This window comes from Pyxicephalus adspersus, chromosome 9, assembly GCF_032062135.1.
Source record: "Pyxicephalus adspersus chromosome 9, UCB_Pads_2.0, whole genome shotgun sequence".
Taxonomy (NCBI): Eukaryota; Metazoa; Chordata; class Amphibia; order Anura; family Pyxicephalidae; genus Pyxicephalus; species Pyxicephalus adspersus.
The window spans coordinates 61446650-61468085 of NC_092866.1; the positions used below are offsets into that span (position 1 = coordinate 61446650).

The following is a 21436-nucleotide window of genomic DNA, read 5'->3' on the forward strand; positions in this document are numbered from 1 at the left end:
GGGTTACTGCTAGGGAGTTTAAAGCTTTAATCCCCAGTTATATTCTGTGCTTCTAAAATACATCCAGCTTTTTCCTAAAGCAATCTATATAACTTGCTGAAACTACTTCCTGAGGGAGCCGATTCCACATTTTCACAGACCTTACAGTGAAGAATCCCTTCCTTACCCGGACCTTAAACTTCTTTTCCTCCAGACGCAAAGAGCACCCCTTGTTAATGATCTCAAAGTGAATAATGTGGAAGAGAGTTCTCTATATGGACCATTTATAAATTTTATACAGGGGGATCATATCCCCCATTATACATCTCTTCTCAAAGGAGAATAGATTCAGTTCAGCTAATCTCTCCTCATAGCTGAGCTCCTCATTACTTTTAGTTGCCCTTCTCTGCACTCTATCCAAATCCAATGTCCTTTTTGTGAACTGGTGCCCAAAACTAGACTGCATGTGGTGAGTATGATAGGAACACAGAACTAAACCCGGTTTAAAATGACCTGTCTAGGTTCCTTGCGGGTGCTGATTTTGATAGCTGAAATCAGAAATAAGAATTCTTATTAAAGAGGGGACCTTACCTGTCCCTTGCCAATAAAGCTCTGCCTGAACGCAAATATTTATTCACATCTTTAGTTCCACTTTAGGCAAAAGGAGACTGGGCCTGGTTGACACTACTCAGTCTGCAAAATGTACTGTGTTGCCAGCCCACAAGACAGGAGCCAAGTGAATTTCTAGCAGATCAACAGATACGGTACCACGCACTGCCACCAGCTGTCAAATGTTCTTTAGTTGTAGCTAGCAGGGTGCTGGTCAAGGGGAGCCGCATGGAATTGCTCGATCCCAATGCAGGACTGAACCAATCCTTAGGCTTTTCAGCTGGAGCTGTGGCTGTAGAGAAGGTCCCATGCTTTAGTGTGGAAGCAGTCACCTTTCTGCGGAAATCCACCCCTAGTCTCTGCTGAGTAAGAACTAAAACTCTTCATTCTGTAAAAAAGTGTGAATTTTGCTATTTGGAGTGCTCCAGCAAAGGGTACTTCAGCATGAGGAATGGATGTTACTACATTCACATTGCAGTCAGTAACTACAGAATACAAGCAAATATGAATCAGCAATAACGTTTTTAAAATGCTTGCAATGTATATAGCTCTCTCAGATTTATTTTCCCCAAAATAAGTGCAGTTTCATTTCGTTGTGCTGAGATAATACTTCATTTAAGGCAGACTCAAAAACAAAATGTCATTGCAGTTTCATTCTCCCACCTTCAAATCCTTTCCATATAATAATTATGAAGCCATTTTTATGAGGATTCTTTCTTTAAATAATACAAATAGTTTAGTCAACAGGTAATTACGTGCAGCTTTGCACTCAGGTTTTACGTTGGCCTTTCTCAGGTTGGTCATGTCGCAGCAGTGAGTCTCGCCTGTGACATCTTTACAGATACGCGGCTTCACGCACGAAGGCCCGCGCCAGCTGCCTGACTGATCTTTGTTTCATAGGCTGGCTCGGTCACGGCAGACGGGCCAGAGGATTAGAGAGAAATTCACTGCCTCATCTCACAGATGAGCGAGATCAAAGACTGATTATCGCTGTGAAAATCCTGAACTGGCACACAGAAGACAAAGCTATGAAATAGCTGAGGCTGTCCCTCTGCTGCGTGCAAATCCTGCCAGGCTGGCTGCGCACAGAGGGGTCATGGCTTCAAAATAACCCAAGGTGGTAATGGACAGATGGGGTGAAAATACTAAATAAAAGCAGTGTTCTCCCTAGCCCCTTTTACCTGGGTGCACCACCCGGCTCTTTTTAATGACCACGCAGCTCTTTTTGGGTGGTTACTGAAAAGTTGAGTCACAATACAAGGGTTGCCACTAACCTACAGTTTCTTCCCACTTAAAATCTGGGGATAATGCTGTAAAATGTTCTGTGCAATTTCTAATAGTATGGGCTTCCTCTGATGGGAGGGAATAAACTCCTGCTTAGTCAATGGCCTAAGGCTCCTGGAGAAAGATATGGTGAACGTGGTAGTGCCTGCACAAGAGCAGGTGAGTGCAAATAAAAATGCGCGATTAAAGCGTACCTAAACTTTTTTTTTAAAGGGTGCAGCACCGCCCCCTAATACTCAATCGCCTAGGCAATCGAGAATGAATGGGACCACGAAGCCTCCCAGGACACCTACGTCAGGCATCACGGGAGGCTCCTGGGTGCTCCTTCTGCCCATGCCCGCAGAAGAAGCCTTTTTGAGCAAAGAAAAAAATTTGTCAATCTCACGCATGAGCAGTGAGTTCGGCAAGTTTTTTTTTCCATCCTATGTGACCAGATCTCGCGCCTGGGTCAGGTGAGGTAGGATGAAGAACCTGGAAGAAGAGATGAAAATGGCGGCACCCAAAGCGACATGGGACCCAATGCAGGACAGCCCGGGATGGATCGGACTGCCCTGCAAGATTGAAGGTAAGTGTATTTTTTTTGGGCTGTTGTTATTTTAGTTCCTTTTTAAGCAGGCAAGGTTATTTTACTGCAGCAGGGACATCACCTGTATTGCAATTTTTTTTTATTTTTGGGTTTTTTCAGCCTTGGTAAGTAAAGCATCGTATGAATTGTAATGACCAGTGCTCTATAAAAAGAAGAAAAAAAAAACACAGAGACCACAGTTTGACTTTGTGGAGAAAAAGAGGTAATTGTGTAATGACCTGAAAGCTGGCTGAATTTGTGGTTTCTGGGTGTGAAATTGGTAACGGATCACTGGGTCTTCTTGGATATCTTATTTCTTGGAAAAGAAGGTACATGATGTATTGCTGGTTTTAGGAGGGTCTGTTGCAGCATATTGAAAGTTTTTGACATGAAATGCCATCTTTAGGTAAAGCCCAGCAGAGCACTTACAGATTCTGGAACACAAGTCAAGTCTACATAGTTACAAGGATTCTGTACTATATGTACACTGAATAAACACTCAATGAGTATTACGTTTCAAAACTTCTAGCAACCAAAAAGTGACTTCTTGGCAATTCCCATAAAAAAAACATTTTTTGTAAGTTGCCTACCAGACCACCTCCTACAGTAAGTGACCAGACGTGGAGCTCGGTGTATACCCCATGTTCCCAATATCCCATGCACACTCCCAAGACTCGGCTCCCTTTTCAGACTACAGAATGTTGAAAACTGTCATTTATATTGCTGCTGCTGTTAAAGGAATGCTATTCTGTTCCTTACATAATCTCATTAACCTTCTCCGCTTCCAGCAATGACAAGGGCAAAACTTGTATTTTTCTTGAACTACTGCCACATGCGTTGCTTCAACCATAACAACAATTTAACCCTGGAGAAAGCAAAAATGATTTTTAGTAAACTGACACTAATGACGGATCTAGAAGACATGATAATCGATATTGGTTTATTAATCTACTTTTAAAAAAAAAAGATAAAGAGAATCTGTGGCATGCAAAGCTACAGTAAATAAAGGAATTAGATTCATTTAGTAATTTGCAAGTCACCTGCAATGGAAATCGTTTTGGAATTATTTTCTTTTTTTATTGAAGAATCCAGCCTGTGTCTGGGAGTAGTGATTATAATTATGGCCGCACCCGAAATCAATTTACAATTATACTATAAAATGAAAATGAATAGTGACATTATACTGATAGATTTAGGAGAAAATTTATTTCCGAAAAAGATCATTACATAATAATTTTCCAAGTTTTGTTATTTTGAGGACAGACTGCCTTCAAAAAAAAAAAAAAAAAAAGCACAAACCCAAAGAAAGGGCACAGTTTGCCCTCCAATCTCTTCCCACATTCCAAAACCACAAAGGTAGGTAAATTGGCTTCCCCCCAAAGTTGACCCTAGACCAGTGGTCGCCAACCCGTGGTTCGCGGCTCTGCCCGGGGCGCCCCCCAGCAGAGCACCGGCCAGAGCTGCGAACCGTGTCCCCCCATTGCTCAGATCTGCCATGGGAGAGTGGGAAGGGTTCTGGAAGTTTCTTCCCCTTTGAGTGACACATGGCTCCCCGAGCATGCACGGTCTGGAGTCCGTAAATTTGGTGGTACGTGAGGTCCAAAAGGTTGGCGACCACTGCTCTAGACTGTGTTAACGACATATCACTACTGCAGAACAATAAATGGTGAGGCTCACTGAGGGACTATGACGCAACTATGGACTTTTGAAGTGCTATGTTTTATGCTGGCGCTATATAAAAACAAGATAGTAATGATGAAACAAGTGCACCAATGTCCAGACCACAGGCATTAAAATATTTATATATTCTTAACAAGCATTGCTCCCAGATTGCTGTGAAGTGGTAAAGTTACTGCTCAACAAGTGTGGCTGCATGCCAGACAATGCAAGCAGCGCCTGTCTCTAAGGCATGATGCAACCCCATTTACACCCCAACTCTCAGTGGGTGGCTGATCAGCAGTTGGTAGGCTGTCAGCTGCCCGGGAGCTGCTAATGAGCTGCCTGGGAACAGCCGGAACAAGCCCTAAACAAGTCCTGCTTGTTTACTTGAGAAGGCAGACTCCATACTACAATCTTATCAATGTTTACAGATATAGAGAGCATCAGGGGCTTGTTTTAAAGTGCTTTTGCTCCTTATGTAGAATATAGAAATAGTTTATTGTGTGTGGTTTGGGCACAGATTCATATTAAAGTCCAACTCTGAACATTTTTATTTTGAAAAAGTAGCCCAAGCTCATACTGGCACCATGTGAAATGGGGGGAAGGAAGGACAATATGTTGTTCTGTCCCAAAAAGGAATATTTGTAATGGAACGAGGAGACAGTTGGGGACATCGCTGGAGCATGGAAAGGGCAAGGGCAAGAAGATCTTTCCGAAGCTTTACATTAACATAAAAAGCAGTTTTGGCTTTATAACATATCCCTTCTTCAGGCTGCTTGGCTGAAAGAACATCTTTGGTGCCCCAAGGAGTCCTTGGTCTTATGAGTAATAGGACTCCCTGTCAGTAGACAGAGGAATGTTTGTGCAGGGTGATGAAGAACTGACCCATCATCTAGAACCAGCCACCACTGTAGAAGAGGAGAAGATGAAGAAAAATGGATGGGGGAGTAGAAAGAGGTACCTGGGGACAGCTTGGAGCCCAGAAAAGTACAATAAAGGAATCTACTTGGCTGCACGTGTGGACATTTACATGGTGTTAGTGTTCTCCCTGGCCCCTTTTAGCTGGGCGTACCACCTAACCACCTGACTGTTTTTGGATAGTTACTGAAGAGTTGGGTTACAATATAAGGACTGCCACCCGCCTACAATTTATTCCCACCCGGCTTAAAAAAAAATTTTGGGTTGAACACTGTTATTTCCAGAGCTGTCATCCTGAACCTTGCATCAGTACCCAATGAGTCACAGACCTGGAACAAGCAGGAGCATACCAGGCATCCTGCCTGCTCTATGTCAGTGACCCAGCAACTAGGCTTAGCATGTTTGCAGTAGAAAAATTGTTCCTTTTGGCCACGGAGAAGAAATTAGGAAGTACCCCACAATGCAACAACTGCAATACAACTCTTCAGTCAGGTCTTTCAATGCATTTGTTTTGGGTCAGACAGATATCCCACTGCATACCATTCCAGACAGTTACATGTTACAATGAAGTTTGCTGGTGTCTGGCTGTCAGTAAGAGGCTTTTCCCAGCTTTATAGAGAGCTAAATAGCACAGAATGGAAAGTATGGGAAAAAGGTTTGACACACTTTCCTCCCCCTATTATCTTAGTCATTATTGCACACGTTTCCTCTAAGCATGCTGTGCATTCTTGCAAAAACTTCCATCATTATTTTTATTATTATTAATATTAATTAACAGGATTTATATAGCACCAACATATTACGCAGTGCTGTACATTAAATAGGGGTTGCAAATGACAGACACACACAGCGACAAAGGAGGAGGAGAGGACTCTGCCCCGAAGGGCTCACAATCTAGGAGCATCCTTTGCAAATGGTCACTTCATGCTAATTAAAAATGTAAACAAAAAAAAATGATTTCTAAAAGGTATTTGAACCTAACCAACAATCAATTCATTTTCTCTTTAAAAACAAGTAGGCACCTGACGATAGCACAACCAGTCAGCAGCTTGTTTACATCAACTTCAGGATGGGTGTTACCATTTGGACACTACATGTATTTTCAGAAAGGTGTTTCAGACCAACACGCGGTTTTATATGTCTCCTTGTTGGGGGGGGAATAAAAGGCCAGATTCAGCAAACACATGGAAGGTTACACGATTGATAGTCAGGTCCCCATCCAAATCCTTTTTCCATAGATGAGAGACAAAAATTCCAGAGGACTCCAAAGCTTTCTGTTTAGAAACCTATTAGAGAAAGCTCAATAAAGCAAATCAGCTTTATTATGGAGAAAAAAATTGCTTCGGGAAAAAATGTTTACAAGACAGAATTTAGGGCCGTTTCAAGCAGGTTCATATACCTATGGATATCTTAAAGCAAACCTGTCCTGAAAAATCTCTAAATACATGTGCCCACCATTGTGCCCTTCCTTGCCGCAAGTCAGCCGGATTCCCACAATGCACCCCTTGGTGCCCAAGAAGCCAAATTCCTGGACCCATTGCTGTCACCGGGAATGTCATTCAGAGTGTCATTACATACATGACTAGGTGGGGATCATAGGGGTGTTCTCTGTCTATGTCAGCTTTAAATCGGTGAACCAAAGTCCTCTAGTTTCTGCCTGGCAGTGCTTGATCAGCATCTGGAGCAATTATCATATTATTTACCCCAAAGAATCCCTTTCATTTTATCATTCCAGTACTAGCTCTAATGAAGAGGGGCTTTTTCACAAAATAAAATTAAATCTGGATTTTCTACATTCCGTTTTGCATGTTTTCTTTCCTGCGTACCCAGCGACATTGCTGCGGGGCAGAATTAAAAATCCTTCTGTACACAAACAGGAACTTCACTTTTAACCTGAACTTCTGCTTGATGATGAATGCAGCTTTCATAATAAATGCCTATTACAATTGTTGATCATGGCTAAAGCAATATTGGCTATTGGCCACACTGTTCATTATTTTCAGGGATAACACACTAGAGTCTGTCTTTCACAATCTCTGTACAGTATTATTGAAAAATAGACATTGGCTGCTGTGAAAAATTATAATAAGTAAACTTTCGGAAAATATATATTGCTGGTTCTGTTTACCTATTCCTCTAGCAGGCCAACATGAGGTGGTCAAAATATGGCTGATTTTGGAGATCCAAAACGTCATATATCCATAGGTTTTGGGTTTGTGCTGATAGCATTCCACTTATAATAATTCAGATTTTATTGGCAGCAATATTTGACCTGCTGGTGGATTCCTTCTGGCTTGCTTCTGGGATCATTCAAAACCCAATGACAGGTGCATTTGACCTGCTGTGGATTTTTCTATTAGCTTGCCTCTGAGATTTATAAGAATTCCCTGACCGGTGCGTTTGAAAGTAGGTGGACCTTCTTCTGGCCTGTCACCTATTCCAATCCACTGAGATGCACATTTGACCTGCAATGGATCTCTTTTTGGCCTGCTTCTATTCAAATTTACTGCCTGATGTATTTGACCTCCTATATAAGCCTGCTTCTGAAATTAATTAGAAATCAATGACAGGTGCTTTTGACCTGCAGTGGACCTGCTTCTGTAATATATTTGAATTCAGTACCAGATGCGTTTGACCTGCAGGCGACCCCTCATTGGCCTTCTTCTGAGATCTATTAGAATTCAATGACAGGTTCATTTGACACACACTGGACATTCTGGGCTGCTACAAACAGGTTTTGCATGTCTATAGACTCATCAATACGGGCATCAAAGAATCTTTGATGATGTGAAAAATTTAAAGGGAATTAGGGTCTGATGGCCAAATAGTTAGCAAACAGCCCAGTAAACATTTCACCTGTAAAAGGTAATGAAGGTGAATAATCCATTGGGAGGAGCAAAGATGAGACTGGAAAGCAGAAAAAGATTTTAGTTGCTACATTGTATTACCACTGCATTCCATAACAAGTGATTTTTATTTTTTTATTTTTATTTTTTGTTCAGTGAATTTGGTCCAGAAGCATATAAACAAAACTTCTAAAAATAAACTTTCCACGTACCAGTTCAATTCCTTGTGGGAATGGCGTATCGCTCCAGTCAGTCAGAGGAAACCTTTGAATTATTTTGCCCAGTCCTTCACCAGAGCCTGTGAATAGAAACAAAAAATGAAATCATTGTTCTGCGGCTGCTAACCACAATATGATACAGAAGGATTTTTCTGTTCTGCAGTATTATCGTCTTGGACATTTAGCTCTTTTCTGTGCCTATCAGCCAAGGCTTTCTATACTTCAATGAAGGATAATAAGCAGATTTATAGAATAATATATAACCCTAACCAGTGAATGGAACGGAAACAAATCTTATCCAGGACCAAAAGCCTGAACCATCTTAAATTATATATAGGATAAAAACACAGACAGAAGTGGTAAAAAGCAATGGAGACCAAGTGCAATATAAAAGAGTACATGTTACTAAAACAGGAATACATTCACCTATTAAGGAGACTTTTTTTTTTTTTTTTTAAACCAAGTCTGTCAGTATATGAATGAATGCAGATTTGGAAACTCCATGCAGCTTTCTGCTACAGAGGAGCAGTCAGCAAATCTGCCGATTCTGCAATATGATTACTTGGCAATAACTGTATGAAGCATGAAAGTGAAAGCAAATTTTGCATTGCCTCATAATATTGTACAACACAGGAAAAAGTTTCTTTTTGAAGCAAACCTATAGTGTGACTCCTGAGCAAACCTTAAAGCAATACTAAAGTTTGCAAAAATATTTGTGATCAGGCAGGTTACCTATTACATAGGGGGGCATTGACTGTCCCTTCTACAATAATGAACCAGCCTGATCACAAATATTAAAACGTGCTTAACCTGCCCGAATGCGTTCTCCTTCCTGAGCCAGCCAATCAAGGAGGATTAAGATTCTAATCCAAAGAGAAGAAAAAGATGTCAGCACCCTCAATTTAACAGGGGTGCGATCAGAAAGGTAAGAATATTTTGCAGGGCCATCAGTCACTAAAGTCAGGATTTGTATATTTGCAAATGTCCAAATCATTGTAATATGATTTCAGCAACTAAACACCTGTAAAATTAAAAATAAGGGTGAAGTATTTCCCCCCACTAGAATAAAATGATTACCACAGGTATGGAAAAAAGGAAAAAACTGTACCTATTACCCAAAATACATCAGTCCTGTTTTTTTGTGCAAAGCTTAGTACATATTTTTGGGTTCCAGAAATTAAATCATTTTGGCAGTCATTTTAGGAACGACTGCTGTACAGATTGGCTGCTGGGCTCACTGATAAGCCGCTGGTTCTTTTTTTATTTTTTATTAAGGGGTGAGGACAAGTGAGATGCACTCCGCACCAGGGATCCATATACATTTAACAATGGCGCTGGCCGTTAGTGATCCAACCAGGCTGACCATTAACATCATTAACTAATGTGGATACCTGGGATTGTACTAGATTTTCACCTGAGATGAACATAAAACATTGTTTTTGGCAATGAAATGCTAACGTGTGCACACAGCCTTACACAATATATTGCAATGGATCCTCCTTTCCCCGATCATCAAAATGATAATGAAATTATAATTATAATTAAATAATATTATTAATAAACTGTATTTATAAAGCGCCAACATATTCAGCAGCTCTGTACATTAAATATGTATTGCAAATAACAGACAGATACAGACAGTGACACAGGAGAGGACCCTACCCTGAAGAGCTTACAATCTAAAAGATTAGAAAACAATTACTATTTTTATTATATATCTGATTAAATTTTCTTTATGCTTCTTAATGCAAAGCAGGCAAATCATGACATGAGGGAGGGTCCGTCAGGATGCTGTATATGGCCTCCCGAAAAAAGGAAGCTATGGAAGCATCTCCACGTGTAGCTGAGCTTCCATGATCTAAAAACCAATAAATGAATGGGGCAGGCTGGGGACAGTCTAAGGAAAAAAAAGCTGGATGATGCTGGATGGAAAGAAGGTGGGATCTGACTTGCTGCAGCTTCAAATGCACATTGTAAAATCATTGTAGGCTATTACAGTCCCGTATAACTGTGCAAAGATTTAAGAGAACGCTGGCATTCAGCTTTCCAACCCATTAAGGATAAAGTGTATGCAAAGCCAAAATTTTATACACGATGCGACAGATGACCAAGATCAGCTACATTTGCTCATGACATTCTTCCTGGCATCACAAATGGAGACAATTGTGAATTGTATGTAGTGATCTAAGAAGCTCTGCTATTAGAAACTATAGTTTAGAGGAATCTGGAATCAGATTTTGGGTTCATCACTACCACCAAACCAGCTGTGAATAGGATTTGTCGGCAACCATTAGATTCTTCGATAAGTATAAAACGATTGAACAAACCAGGGCATGAATAAAAAATCCAAAGTCCTGAAATGAGACATTTGCTCCTATTGTGCAATAATTAGGAGCATATGTTCGGGGCATATGCATCTTTCGAGCATGAGTCAAGAAGACTGAAAAACAGCACAGCAAATCTGCACCGGTTACACAAAGTCCTCGGACAAAGTCCCAGCGCGGATGCCGAGAGACGGCTCGCCCAAAAATTCTCACAATGGTTTCTATTTCGGGCTTGGGACAGCGCTAAGTATTTCGTGTAAACAGGGTGACATGTGGAACATTGAAAACTGATAGATTCAGACCGTTCCTGCATTGCCAGTGTGCCATAGCAGATGATGAACAGATATCATCAATTGTTTAAATACGAACCAATATCAATGCAAATGATTTGACCTCATATTCCTGAACAGTTCTTGCTCTAATTCACAATTCTTGAAAAACTCACAGCTGGTGCTGTTTGGGATGAAACATCTTTGGCTGCCACGGCCAACCTCCTTTTGTTTGGCTGTTTCTGACAACAATAGTTACAACATCAAGACAATGGCATGGAAAATACTTGTTCTGGGTCAATACCATGGAAGGCTGTAGGTAAGCAAAAGGCCGGGAAACGGAGCAAGGGCTCAGCAATGACACATTGCTCTCATTTCATGACCAAGGTGGAATATGTCAGGAGTATAAGATACAGTCCAAAAGTTTTTTTTACAACTTGCAATAAAGCCAACACGTTTCAAACTACCCCTCTTCATCAGGGCTTGAAAGATAGAGTAATCGTTGTCCTAAGTTTACGCGGTATAAAAAAAAATTACTCCGGTAATTATTTCGGACAATGTACGTATAAAAAAGGAAACTAAGTTGTGGCACAACATTTAAGATTCAATAATGTTTGAATGTTGCCTAACAACTAGACTGTATCAAGCAAGTAGAGATGTATTTCGATCAACAGCCACCACTCCCACAACCTTGAAAAAAAACATCATATTTGACAAAAAGTTCAAATTGGAGTAACTGCCTACACTAAACGATCCAGTACCCAAAACGTTTCCTGTATCTTCACAATCCTCCCATTTACATTAAAATCAATCAGGAAAGAAGAACTTGGGTTTCGGTTTCCGATCTACTTCTAAAAACGTTAGATGCCTGGCTGTGTGGAACTTCAATACTTTTAAGTTACAGACCCCAAAGAGGTATGACGTAGACCTTCTTGAAGAAAGCAACTTATTAGGGCATTGAAGCCAAAGACTTGGTATAATAGACAAAGACCAAAAACAGAATCAATTTTCAGGACTTTAACGGCATTATTAACAAAGGTAAAATATGATATATTATATGATTAAAAATTCAAAGATTTGTTAGCCAGTACAGAAACATTGTTTGTACATATCAAAGTGTTCAATACATTTCGCAACATAGGCTTCCTCGGGACTGGTGGGACCAGTATACCTGAAATCATAATTACCAAGGCAGAGCCAATATCTACCATCAACCCAACATCTCTGTTTGTATGTAAATTTATGGGAGGGCCATATCATGATGTCTATAGATTTTGTTGTGCCCATTTTCTCTTCTTAGGCTCCTTCCAATGATTCCAATGACCAGATGTATTAAATCATCTGGGCTGTGTGTGGAAAGACAATGATTTAAAAATCTCTACAATGGCTACCTCCATAATTCCCCCATGCAATCTATTTTACACCTCCGGGACAGTAGTGAATCTCTGTTGAGTGTTTTGATGAACACTTTTTTTCAGAAAAGAACAAGCGATGTCCCTTTTTTGCAATAACCCCTTCTACCTGCCTGATCTCTCAGGCAAAAAACCTGAGCTACGCATGCACATTGTCTGCTTTGGTCGTCAGGATACCCAGCAATCCCGGCTTCCCCTGCGTGTGGTGGGAATGAATGAACTCCCGCGTAGTTACATCAAAGATCCTCTACATACGAAGACAGGAAAGATGGCGGCACACCACAAAGGAATGGGAACAGGTGAGTAATGCAGGTTTAGAAGTTCTGCTTTGAAAGTTAGTAAAATTTGGTAACTTTCCTTGTAAGTGGTATGGAAACTGAAAGAAGTTTTGGATCTGCTTGCTTGATCTCAAGTTATCCAAAGATGATAAAAACACTGATCCTAGCTACAGTTTTGTTCACTTTCTATCATTTGGTGTCAATTGTGTCCAGAAAAGTCCTCTGTTTTGTATCTATACACAATATGCAACTACAAACACACAACCAATTGCAAAAAATGAGACATTCACAAGAGCAAAAGGCTGTCAGGGAACTGTCACCATCTGAAGGGACAACCTCTTGGCTGGCAGTAAAAGAAAGTTACAGATTAACATGCTGACTCGAAATTCAACAAGAAGTAAATACCACCAGTGGGCATTAAAAGAAAAACATGGAATTAGTATGTGGTTTCACAGAATGATTGAAGGTATAATGTTTAGGAAACGTCATGCCCAAGACATGAAAAGTGCTGCTTTGTTCAAGACATCTCCGGCTTAGGAGAACATTATAGGCCCGAGATTAATTACCCCTGGCACGTACACAATGTCAGTCTTGTCTAACCTGTACCAGCAATTGTAGTCTAAGAGTATGAATTTGGAGCACACAAAGTCTACGCCTACTCAAACACATTCATCTTGTTACATTGGCTTTGGTCTGCTGTAACATCTACGTGAAGCAGGTGATGAAAACCAACCCAAAGTACACATTATTACAACCTGTGCAGGTGCGGTTACAAGGCAAGGCGGGTGGTAACAACCCCATTCCAAAAAAAGAGACAAAATGGAGATACCCAATGGAAAATTTTTCTCCACCTCTTCTTCCAAAGGCAAACAATCTTGGATTTCTCATGCTTTTCTACTAAAAAAAGGAGATGGGGTCATCTTTCCAATGGGTCATTGGGGACAACCGAAGCCTTAGAGGTTTAATCCCTTCCCCATTGACCAAAACCATAAAAAAGTCTTGGTATTGGACTTGAACTTAGTAAGAGGATTGGGAGAAGTGAAACTGTAAACCCTGTTACTCTAAGAGGACCTATCAGCCAAACGTTTTACTTTACATAAAGGGGTAGACAACCGTTTTATGAAGGGTAAAGGTTAATTTATTTTTTTAACCCTTAAAAAAAAAAAAAAAAAGGTGAAGCCCCTCCACTTTAGTTTTTAATGCCATGGCAGGCATGTCACGCATCCCAGGAGGACTCTTTTAATCCCAATGAGCTTTTTCTTGTAATGGGGGGGGGGATGCCTATTTCACACATAAGCAGTGCGTGACTGGGTGACGTGAGACTGGGTGATGTAACCGGAAGAAAAATAAAAGACTAAGGAAGCTGGTGACACCGGGCAATTCCTCCACGCCAGGACGAAACCAGATTCCAAGACAGTGAGGGACCCAAAAAAAAAGAAACACCGCCGGAGAAATTGGGGGCTCTGCAGATGTAAGGGTCATTTTTTTATTCAATATTTAGGCAAAATAATAAATAAGGCTTTTTTTATTTTTATTTTTACTTTTTGGTGGATTGGTAAACTGCTTTTTGTGTCATGACACACGGCAGATGCAACAAGAAACACATCTGCATGGAGACAGAGTCAGGCCAGGTCAGGCTCCAGGTCTGTTATTCAAGACAAGGGCCAGAGCCTGGTTAAATAATTGATATTTTTCCACTTTCTCTACCAGCTAATGTTTAACTCCTCTGTGTAAGGTCACATTCTATTACAAGGACAACAAAAATGACTTTCGCTGATATAAAATACCTAAAGAATTCCAGGCTGAAAAGAAGGATATGGTTTTGAAATCTTTTTAGGTCAATATACTGAACCAATTGACACCAAATTTAGATTATAAGGCGTGAGCGGTATGTGCAGCGCAGTGTCAGACAACTGCAATCCTACTTGCTGAAGGGGCTGGTCATGAAGGTGAAAAAAGCTAGCAGATCTCCACTTTTTAGTCTGTTTGAGGAAATTGCAGCAAAAGTCTGCCTCAGTATCAGCAGGATAGTAGCAAGGGATGTACTTTGAATTGAGTTGGCTACAACCCTTGAAATGCAATATAGCCCCAAAGAGTATTAGTTCTTAGAAAATAGGCAACCTAAATTTTGTGCTGTCCGTCCCTCCACCTAAATGGCTATTGCTTCCATAAAATAGGAAGTTCCCGTTGTACTTCCAAGGCAGCTAGAACTGTATGTGCAGGTGCACCCTAAGATTTGGTAGAGCCCCCCCCCCCTTTTTTTTGGCTCCTTTTTGGAGCAGATGAAACGAAGGTGAGAGGTTTCTGTATGAAGATCAGCTTTCAGCTTGAGCTACTGAGGTCTGTATTCCTTTTTTTTCCCGCAAGCAGAAGGTAAGGATTCTGGTAACTGTATGAAATGCATACCAGTATTTAAGTATATACATGATGCTGTATTTATTGTGTATTATTATACTGTATTTTTATAGCACCAACATATTATGCAATGCTGTACAAAAAATAGGCATTGTAAATGACAGATACAAACAATGACAAATGAGGAGGAAAGTAGCACACAATAAGATGTGGGATATGGAATGGTGAGTGATTAGTGAAGGTTTTAGAAGACAGAAGATGACGGGTAGGTGAGGTTGAAGCGTTGGGTTATGAGTGCATATTTAAATGAGCAGAAAGTAGAAGCAAGCCAAATAGGACAAAGAAGTACATTCTAGAGAGTCAGGGCAGTTCTAGAAAAGTCTTGGAGCCGTGCATGTGATGAGGTTATGTGTGAGGAAGTCATTAGTAGGTCATTGAAAGAGAGAAGAGAGTGGCTAGGGGAGTATTTTACTATCAGGTCAGAAAGGTAAGTGGGACAAGAACTGTGGAGGGATTTGAAGGCAAAGCACAAGAGATGAATTTATTTACAAGGTGAAATAGAAGCCAATGAAGAGAACTACAAAGAGAGGCAGCAGAAGAGGGCAGGTGGGAAAAATGGATTAGTCTGGCCGCAGCATTCATATTAGATTGTAGAAGAGAGAGTCGGTTTAGTGGAATACCAGAGAGGAGAATGTTACAGTAGTCCAGACGAGAGGTGATAGTAGCGTGTACAAGGAGTTAGGTGATCTCTGAATTTTATTGCATTGTTACATACTCAAGGTCTATCCTAAACAACCTGTCCATGGGGATACAACACTCTAGTAGTTTCACTGGAGAACAATCAAGAAGTGGAAAATAGCAGATTTACTGGCTTGCTGCAAAGGTCATTTTTTTATCATGCCTAATATTCTATATTAAACTTCAAACAGAACTCTGTGGCTGCAAACAGCACTGAGCAATGCCATAGGGACTGATTGGCTCACAGTGCAGAACCGCTGATTTTATGTCATGCAAATTATTATACGAAGACATGATTTGCAGAGATTCAGATTTGCTTTAACTGTTGGGTTTTGTAATGCAGTTATTTTCGATCCACACAAGATTTACTGCAAGCAGCTCATAAGAAGAAAATTAGAATGCTCCATTATTAAAAAAGGACAATGACAAGGTTTACATTTATACAAGGATTACACTTTATCTTATGAAAGCCTGTAAAATAACTATGTTTTTCTGAAAGCTGTAATTTGTAACAAGTATGGAGTGTTCTTGCCAATCCACGTCAGATAAATGTATGTTTCGCTAGATGAAGAATTGGAAAATCTAGGGATTATATCTGAGGGCAGAAGTGACATCCAAAGGTCTAGATAGGAAGCTGACTAAAGCTGCGTACACACGTCAAATTTTTCTCGCCCGATAATCAGCATCGGCCAGATATCGGGCAAGAATCTGGCGTGTGTACAGCCCAGGTCGTTCATCGTCCGTGGATCCGTCCTGGCGGATCCACAGACGATGAACGATCCTAATGCAAGGGAAGGGGTAGAGCGCGCAGCAGGGTGCTCCTCCGTCGCTCTCCCCCTTCCCTCTCCATAGAGCAGAACGGTGCTGTATGTACAGCACTCGTTCATGTATCTTGCGGTTCTTATCGTTGGAAAGGATCATGAAAGATCCTTTCCAACAACAAGAATTGCACGTGTGTATGCGGCTTTAAAAAAAATGCCACTTATGTCGCAAACCTTAAACTATTCATAAAGCAAAAAAAGTGCCAAATTAATTGGAGTGACCCGTGTCTGCTTTATTGTGTTTGTTGTACTAAGGCAGATGTTGCCATACTTTCTTCATCGTTAATAAGACTTCTATCAATCGAGGATAGAGATCCCCAATCAAAAGATATCCGCTTAAGAAAAACTATTTCTGCTTACCTTTTTTTTTTTATTTTAGATATGATGACGGCATTTTTTTTAATTTCAGATGAAAGACATTTTCAGCAAGTACAGAAATTACCCATTGATCTTCCCAGAATTGCAGACTTTTGTGAAATCTGAACTAAAAGCAAATAAATCCTTTATTTCTTCAATGAACTTCTAATCTTATCATCATCTATGTAATGGAGATGAATAGGGACAGACAAAGTCCAGCCCGGGTGACAACCGAAAGAATACAATGGTTTACCAGGTAAAAACAAAACCTGAAAAATGAAAATAACACAGCATGAAAGTGGAACTAAAGTCCTGCTTAAAAAAAAAAAAAAAAAATAGGGGGAAAATATGCATGGGGGAAAATAATTAACTCCCGCTAGATCATCCCAGCCCAGCAAGATGGCCAAAGAATGGAAGAGAAGAAAGAAGAAGATGGAGATGGACTGCACATATTTAAATATTAAAATTTGCTTTGGGAAAAAAGGGTAAAAAAACAATCTGCAAATCCAAAAATATAAGCGGATTAAGTTATATAAGTATATATGTAAAAAACACAGGATCCTTACACACATTGGAGGAGCAAGATCCTTATACACATGGGAGGGGCGGAAACTTATACACATGGGAGGGGCAAGATCCTTATGCACATGGGAGGGGCAAATCCCTATACATGGGATCCTTATACACATGGGAGGGGCGGATACTTATACACATGAGATCCTTATACACATGGGAGGGGCAGATCCTTTTACACATGGGAGGGGCAGATCCTTATACAGGGGATCCTTATATGCATGGCAGGGCAAGACCCATATATGCATGGGAGGGGCAAGACCCAAATATGTTTGGGAGGGGCAAGACTCATTTATCACTGACTTTGCTGAATGCTTTGGTGTGAGCTTTGAACAATAACAACCATTGTTTAAGGTTTTTATTTTTTTTATTATATGCTTAACTTAATTTGTTCAGGTCGTTGATGAGACTAGGCTAGGGCACAACTATCTCCCAATTTTGCTACCTTGCTGCCAACTTTTCACAAAAACCCCTGGTGAAGACCACTAGGAGCTGGGCTCAGTGTTCTCACCAACCCCTTTTAGCCGGGCGCAACACCCGGAACTTTTTGGTAACCGCATGACTGTCGGGTGGATACTGAACAGTTGGATTAATACTGCATTTCCCAGGCATTGACTATTGAAAGCCCTGTCAAAAAATGATGTAGCTGAAAGAGGTTGTTAAAAATCAGCAGCATAGATATGCAAAAAGAATGATAAAAACCATACATTGTAAGTAACAAAGGGCACTTGTTTGCTATACACAATGATACAGCAAACTAAGCCAACCCACCTTGGGTCGAAGTTACTTCAACACAGATAAACAATGCAGATTTTTTATACATGGCAAGTTTCATTTCACCTAAACTTGGTCATTTTTGGAAGAATGAAATACCCTTATAGGCATTGTATATAAACAGACTCACGCAAAGTTCTTCTGTACACATGCCCAAATAGAAATGGATACGATGACAGTTTTTAAGGAATTGCACGGATTCTTAACCTCAACCCCTATGGACAACGTTATGAATTATGACGATTTAAGTATGTGTAGTCTGTCAAGTCAAGTCATTTTCTAAACTGCTCTGATCCCGGAGGAGCCTTAAATCGAATCCGTGTTTACCCAAAAAGCCATCATTCTCCCCTTGCAGAATGTATGCGATGTTGGATTTGCCGCATTCCTCTCCCGAGTTGTCTTGTTATGATAGGAAAACATATAACTATGTGCGACTGCTTCATATAAAGCCGTTTAATCGCTCACATCCTAATGCCATTCAAACAGCCAAAGCCTCTAAGGCCAGTTTTGTTTTTCAAAAGGAAAAAGAATGTGACATGTCACCCTGAACTCAGGCACTTTAATAGCGCTTTGGCAGTAGCCGTTGTGACAGCTGTTAAAGGAAAACTCTGGTATCGTTAAATAATTATAGAAGACAAATAAAAGCAGTACCAGACATTTTATGTAAGAGATTTAGAAAAAGACCTTTCAGTTTTAATAATCAGCCAAATAAAATATCCAAAAATAATATCTTCATTGATGCCATGGGATTAGTATCCTGTGGCCAGGTATTCCCAGAATCCTCTACTGTGCTCATGTAACTGGCTTGTGCCTCTGCACATAGCTTGCCGTATAACTATACCAACCATCATATATGGTTATATGTTGGCCCCAAAGTTCATCAAAAATCTAAAATTGGACCAACTATGTCTAGATAAAGGGACATTGTGGCCTAATGCCAATCCAAGTAGGCGAGGATTTGTTTGCTCAAATAGCTAGGCAGCAGACAGGAGGTGGAAGATTTAATGGTGAAGCAGTATAAGTATATGGATATTATGCTGGAAGCCGCTCCTTGACTAGAAGAATTCCCACCCCTGCACAGCAGAAGCTCCACTTTCTGACAATTTCATGGTTTGTTCAGGTAGACAGAAGATGACATTGAAGGCAACCTGGATTGGAGGGGGATTAGGCTGCAGTAGGAAGATCTCTGTATCCAGATATAGGAAGTATGGGCACAGTTTAGATTTTTGATGCACTTTCAGGGAGTACACGTATGCTTTGATCATCATGTACCCTCCCTACAATTGCTGCACAGGTAATCTAATCTCTGGTAGGGTACCTAATGAAATGCTGGAAAGAATTGAATGTTTAAGGCTACGTACACACATCAGATGATCCTCATCCGATAATCGCCCCAGGGATGATATTGGACGAGAATCTCGCGTGTACAGCACTCGTCATTCAATGTTTATGGATCTGTCCCGGCAGATCTACAAATGATGAATGATCCTAATAAAAGTGAAGGGGAGAGAGTGCAGCAGGGTGCTGTTCCGTTATTCTTCCCCCTCCCCATAGAGCAGAATGGGGCTGTATGTACAATTTTTACAATTCATGCATCGTGTAGTCTATTGTCATTGGAAAGATCCTTTTCAATGATAATTATTGAACGAGTGTACCCAGCCTAAGTCCTTCAACCCTCTGCCAAATACCCCTTAAAGATCCACTTAAACAACTGGTGATCAAAGGGGGCTTTATTGCATGACGGGCAATGTCCCTTCTGAAATAGGCATTCTTGTCTACAAGATTGTTCTATTCAGCCATCAAAATCATGAGCTGTGCATGTGCAGCTCAGAGTTGGCTGCGGGAATACCCAAACCATCCCAGATTCCCCAGTAGGTCCCGGAATCGAATGAACTCAAGCCACAAGCCTGCAAGGAAGTTATGTCAATCAAGACCAAAGATCGGAACGAGGAAGAGAAGTAGGAAGAAGATGGCGGCACCAATGACGGATCAGTGATAGGCGAGTAATTATAAGGGTTTAGTTCTGCTTCACGGCCTTCATAAGTAATAAAAAAGATTTAAGGGAAAAGGAAAGAAAAAGGCAAAAGAGTAAATAAGGAGAAACGCAAATCAATGGAAACAAGACTCTGTTGGTTAGATATCATTCAGGAATTCAGCATGTTTAAGAAATTAGGGCACAAAAAAAAACATTTCTTATAAATGGCCAATAAACAGCATTTCTGGAAGAGCGGCTGGAGATTCTGACATCATCCTATTCCTGCACTTGTCAGGCTACACAACACTTGGAGCGAGGAGATGCCAGGACCACGAAGGCTGCACCTTGTCCGGAAAGAGAGACTATATATCACCAGTACAGGGGTCCACCCAGCGCTGGATCACACTAGGCATCGAACAATATCTTTTATGGCTTTCATAATCACCCAACTGTGCCGTGTGCATTCCATTAAACCCCCCTCTTAACTAGCTCTTTCCAACTCTTCCTATGTGTTATATTTTAATGGTTGTCATGTCCATAAACACTATTGTTCTGTTCTTTTTTTATAAAAATCACTACAAAATAATAACAAGCTCCTTTAAGGCAGACATTTTTTATTACATTGGACAAGCCTTACTTAGGAACTCTTCACTCAACCTTTACCCTCACGCCTCCACCTCTTTCTTTTCCATGCAAATGCAAGACAAACAAACTTTAGGAGAATACTAGCTTTGAATGGACAGCATGGAAGGGTGAATGTCACATATAGGAATTGTTATAAGGGCCTTCATTTGTTCATACACATGAAGGTTCCACTTTAAATTTGTCACTGTGGTGCAATCTACACAAACAGAAAATTTTATATATAGCCATGTTTGTAAACCACTAACTATAAGATCTATAGGAGCTTACTAGACTTCCTATTCCAAAAATATGGAGATTGATATAAAGGCCTCCATCCCTCCCAGAAAAGCAGAGTTTAAGAAGATTTCGGAGTGCCTGCAGGAATGTATGCCCATTTAGTCACAAGTGCATTTGTGTGGTCAGGTACTGATGTTGGATGAGAAGACCTGGCTGACAACCAGTGTTCCAGATCATTCCACCAATGGTGTTCTGTAGGGTTGAGGTGAGAGCTCATTGCAGGTCAGTCAAGTTCCTTCACATCAAATTCATCAATCCATGTGCCACTATGGAGCTGGCTTTGTACATAGAGGTACAGTCATGTTGGAACAGAAAAGGGTCTTCCCCAAATTTTTACAACATTTTTGGACATTACAAGTTAATAATTCCATATTGAAAGATGCCCCAGCACTGCATTTCAGGTGTAGCTATGACCTGACTTTTGGAAAGTCAATATTTTATAGGGTGCTTTGGCGAGGTGGGACTCTAGGAAGACCGGAAAAAAATTGCAAGGCAAATTCAGGCAGCATATTGTTTGATGCATTTTATTTGGCCTAAATGCATTGCCATTTGTCTTTTTTT

At 40.6% G+C, this 21436-nt stretch overlaps 1 protein-coding gene across 1 annotated transcript in view; it reads right to left on the reverse strand.

Moving 5' to 3' along the window:
• The window catches only part of SBF2 (SET binding factor 2), a 244611-nt gene that overhangs the window by 175024 nt on the left and 48151 nt on the right, over nucleotides 1-21436 (reverse strand). The window contains exon 2 of the mRNA XM_072421567.1: nucleotides 8073-8158. Coding sequence (XP_072277668.1) covers nucleotides 8073-8158 — 86 coding nt within the window. The remainder of the gene's footprint in view (nucleotides 1-8072; nucleotides 8159-21436) is intronic.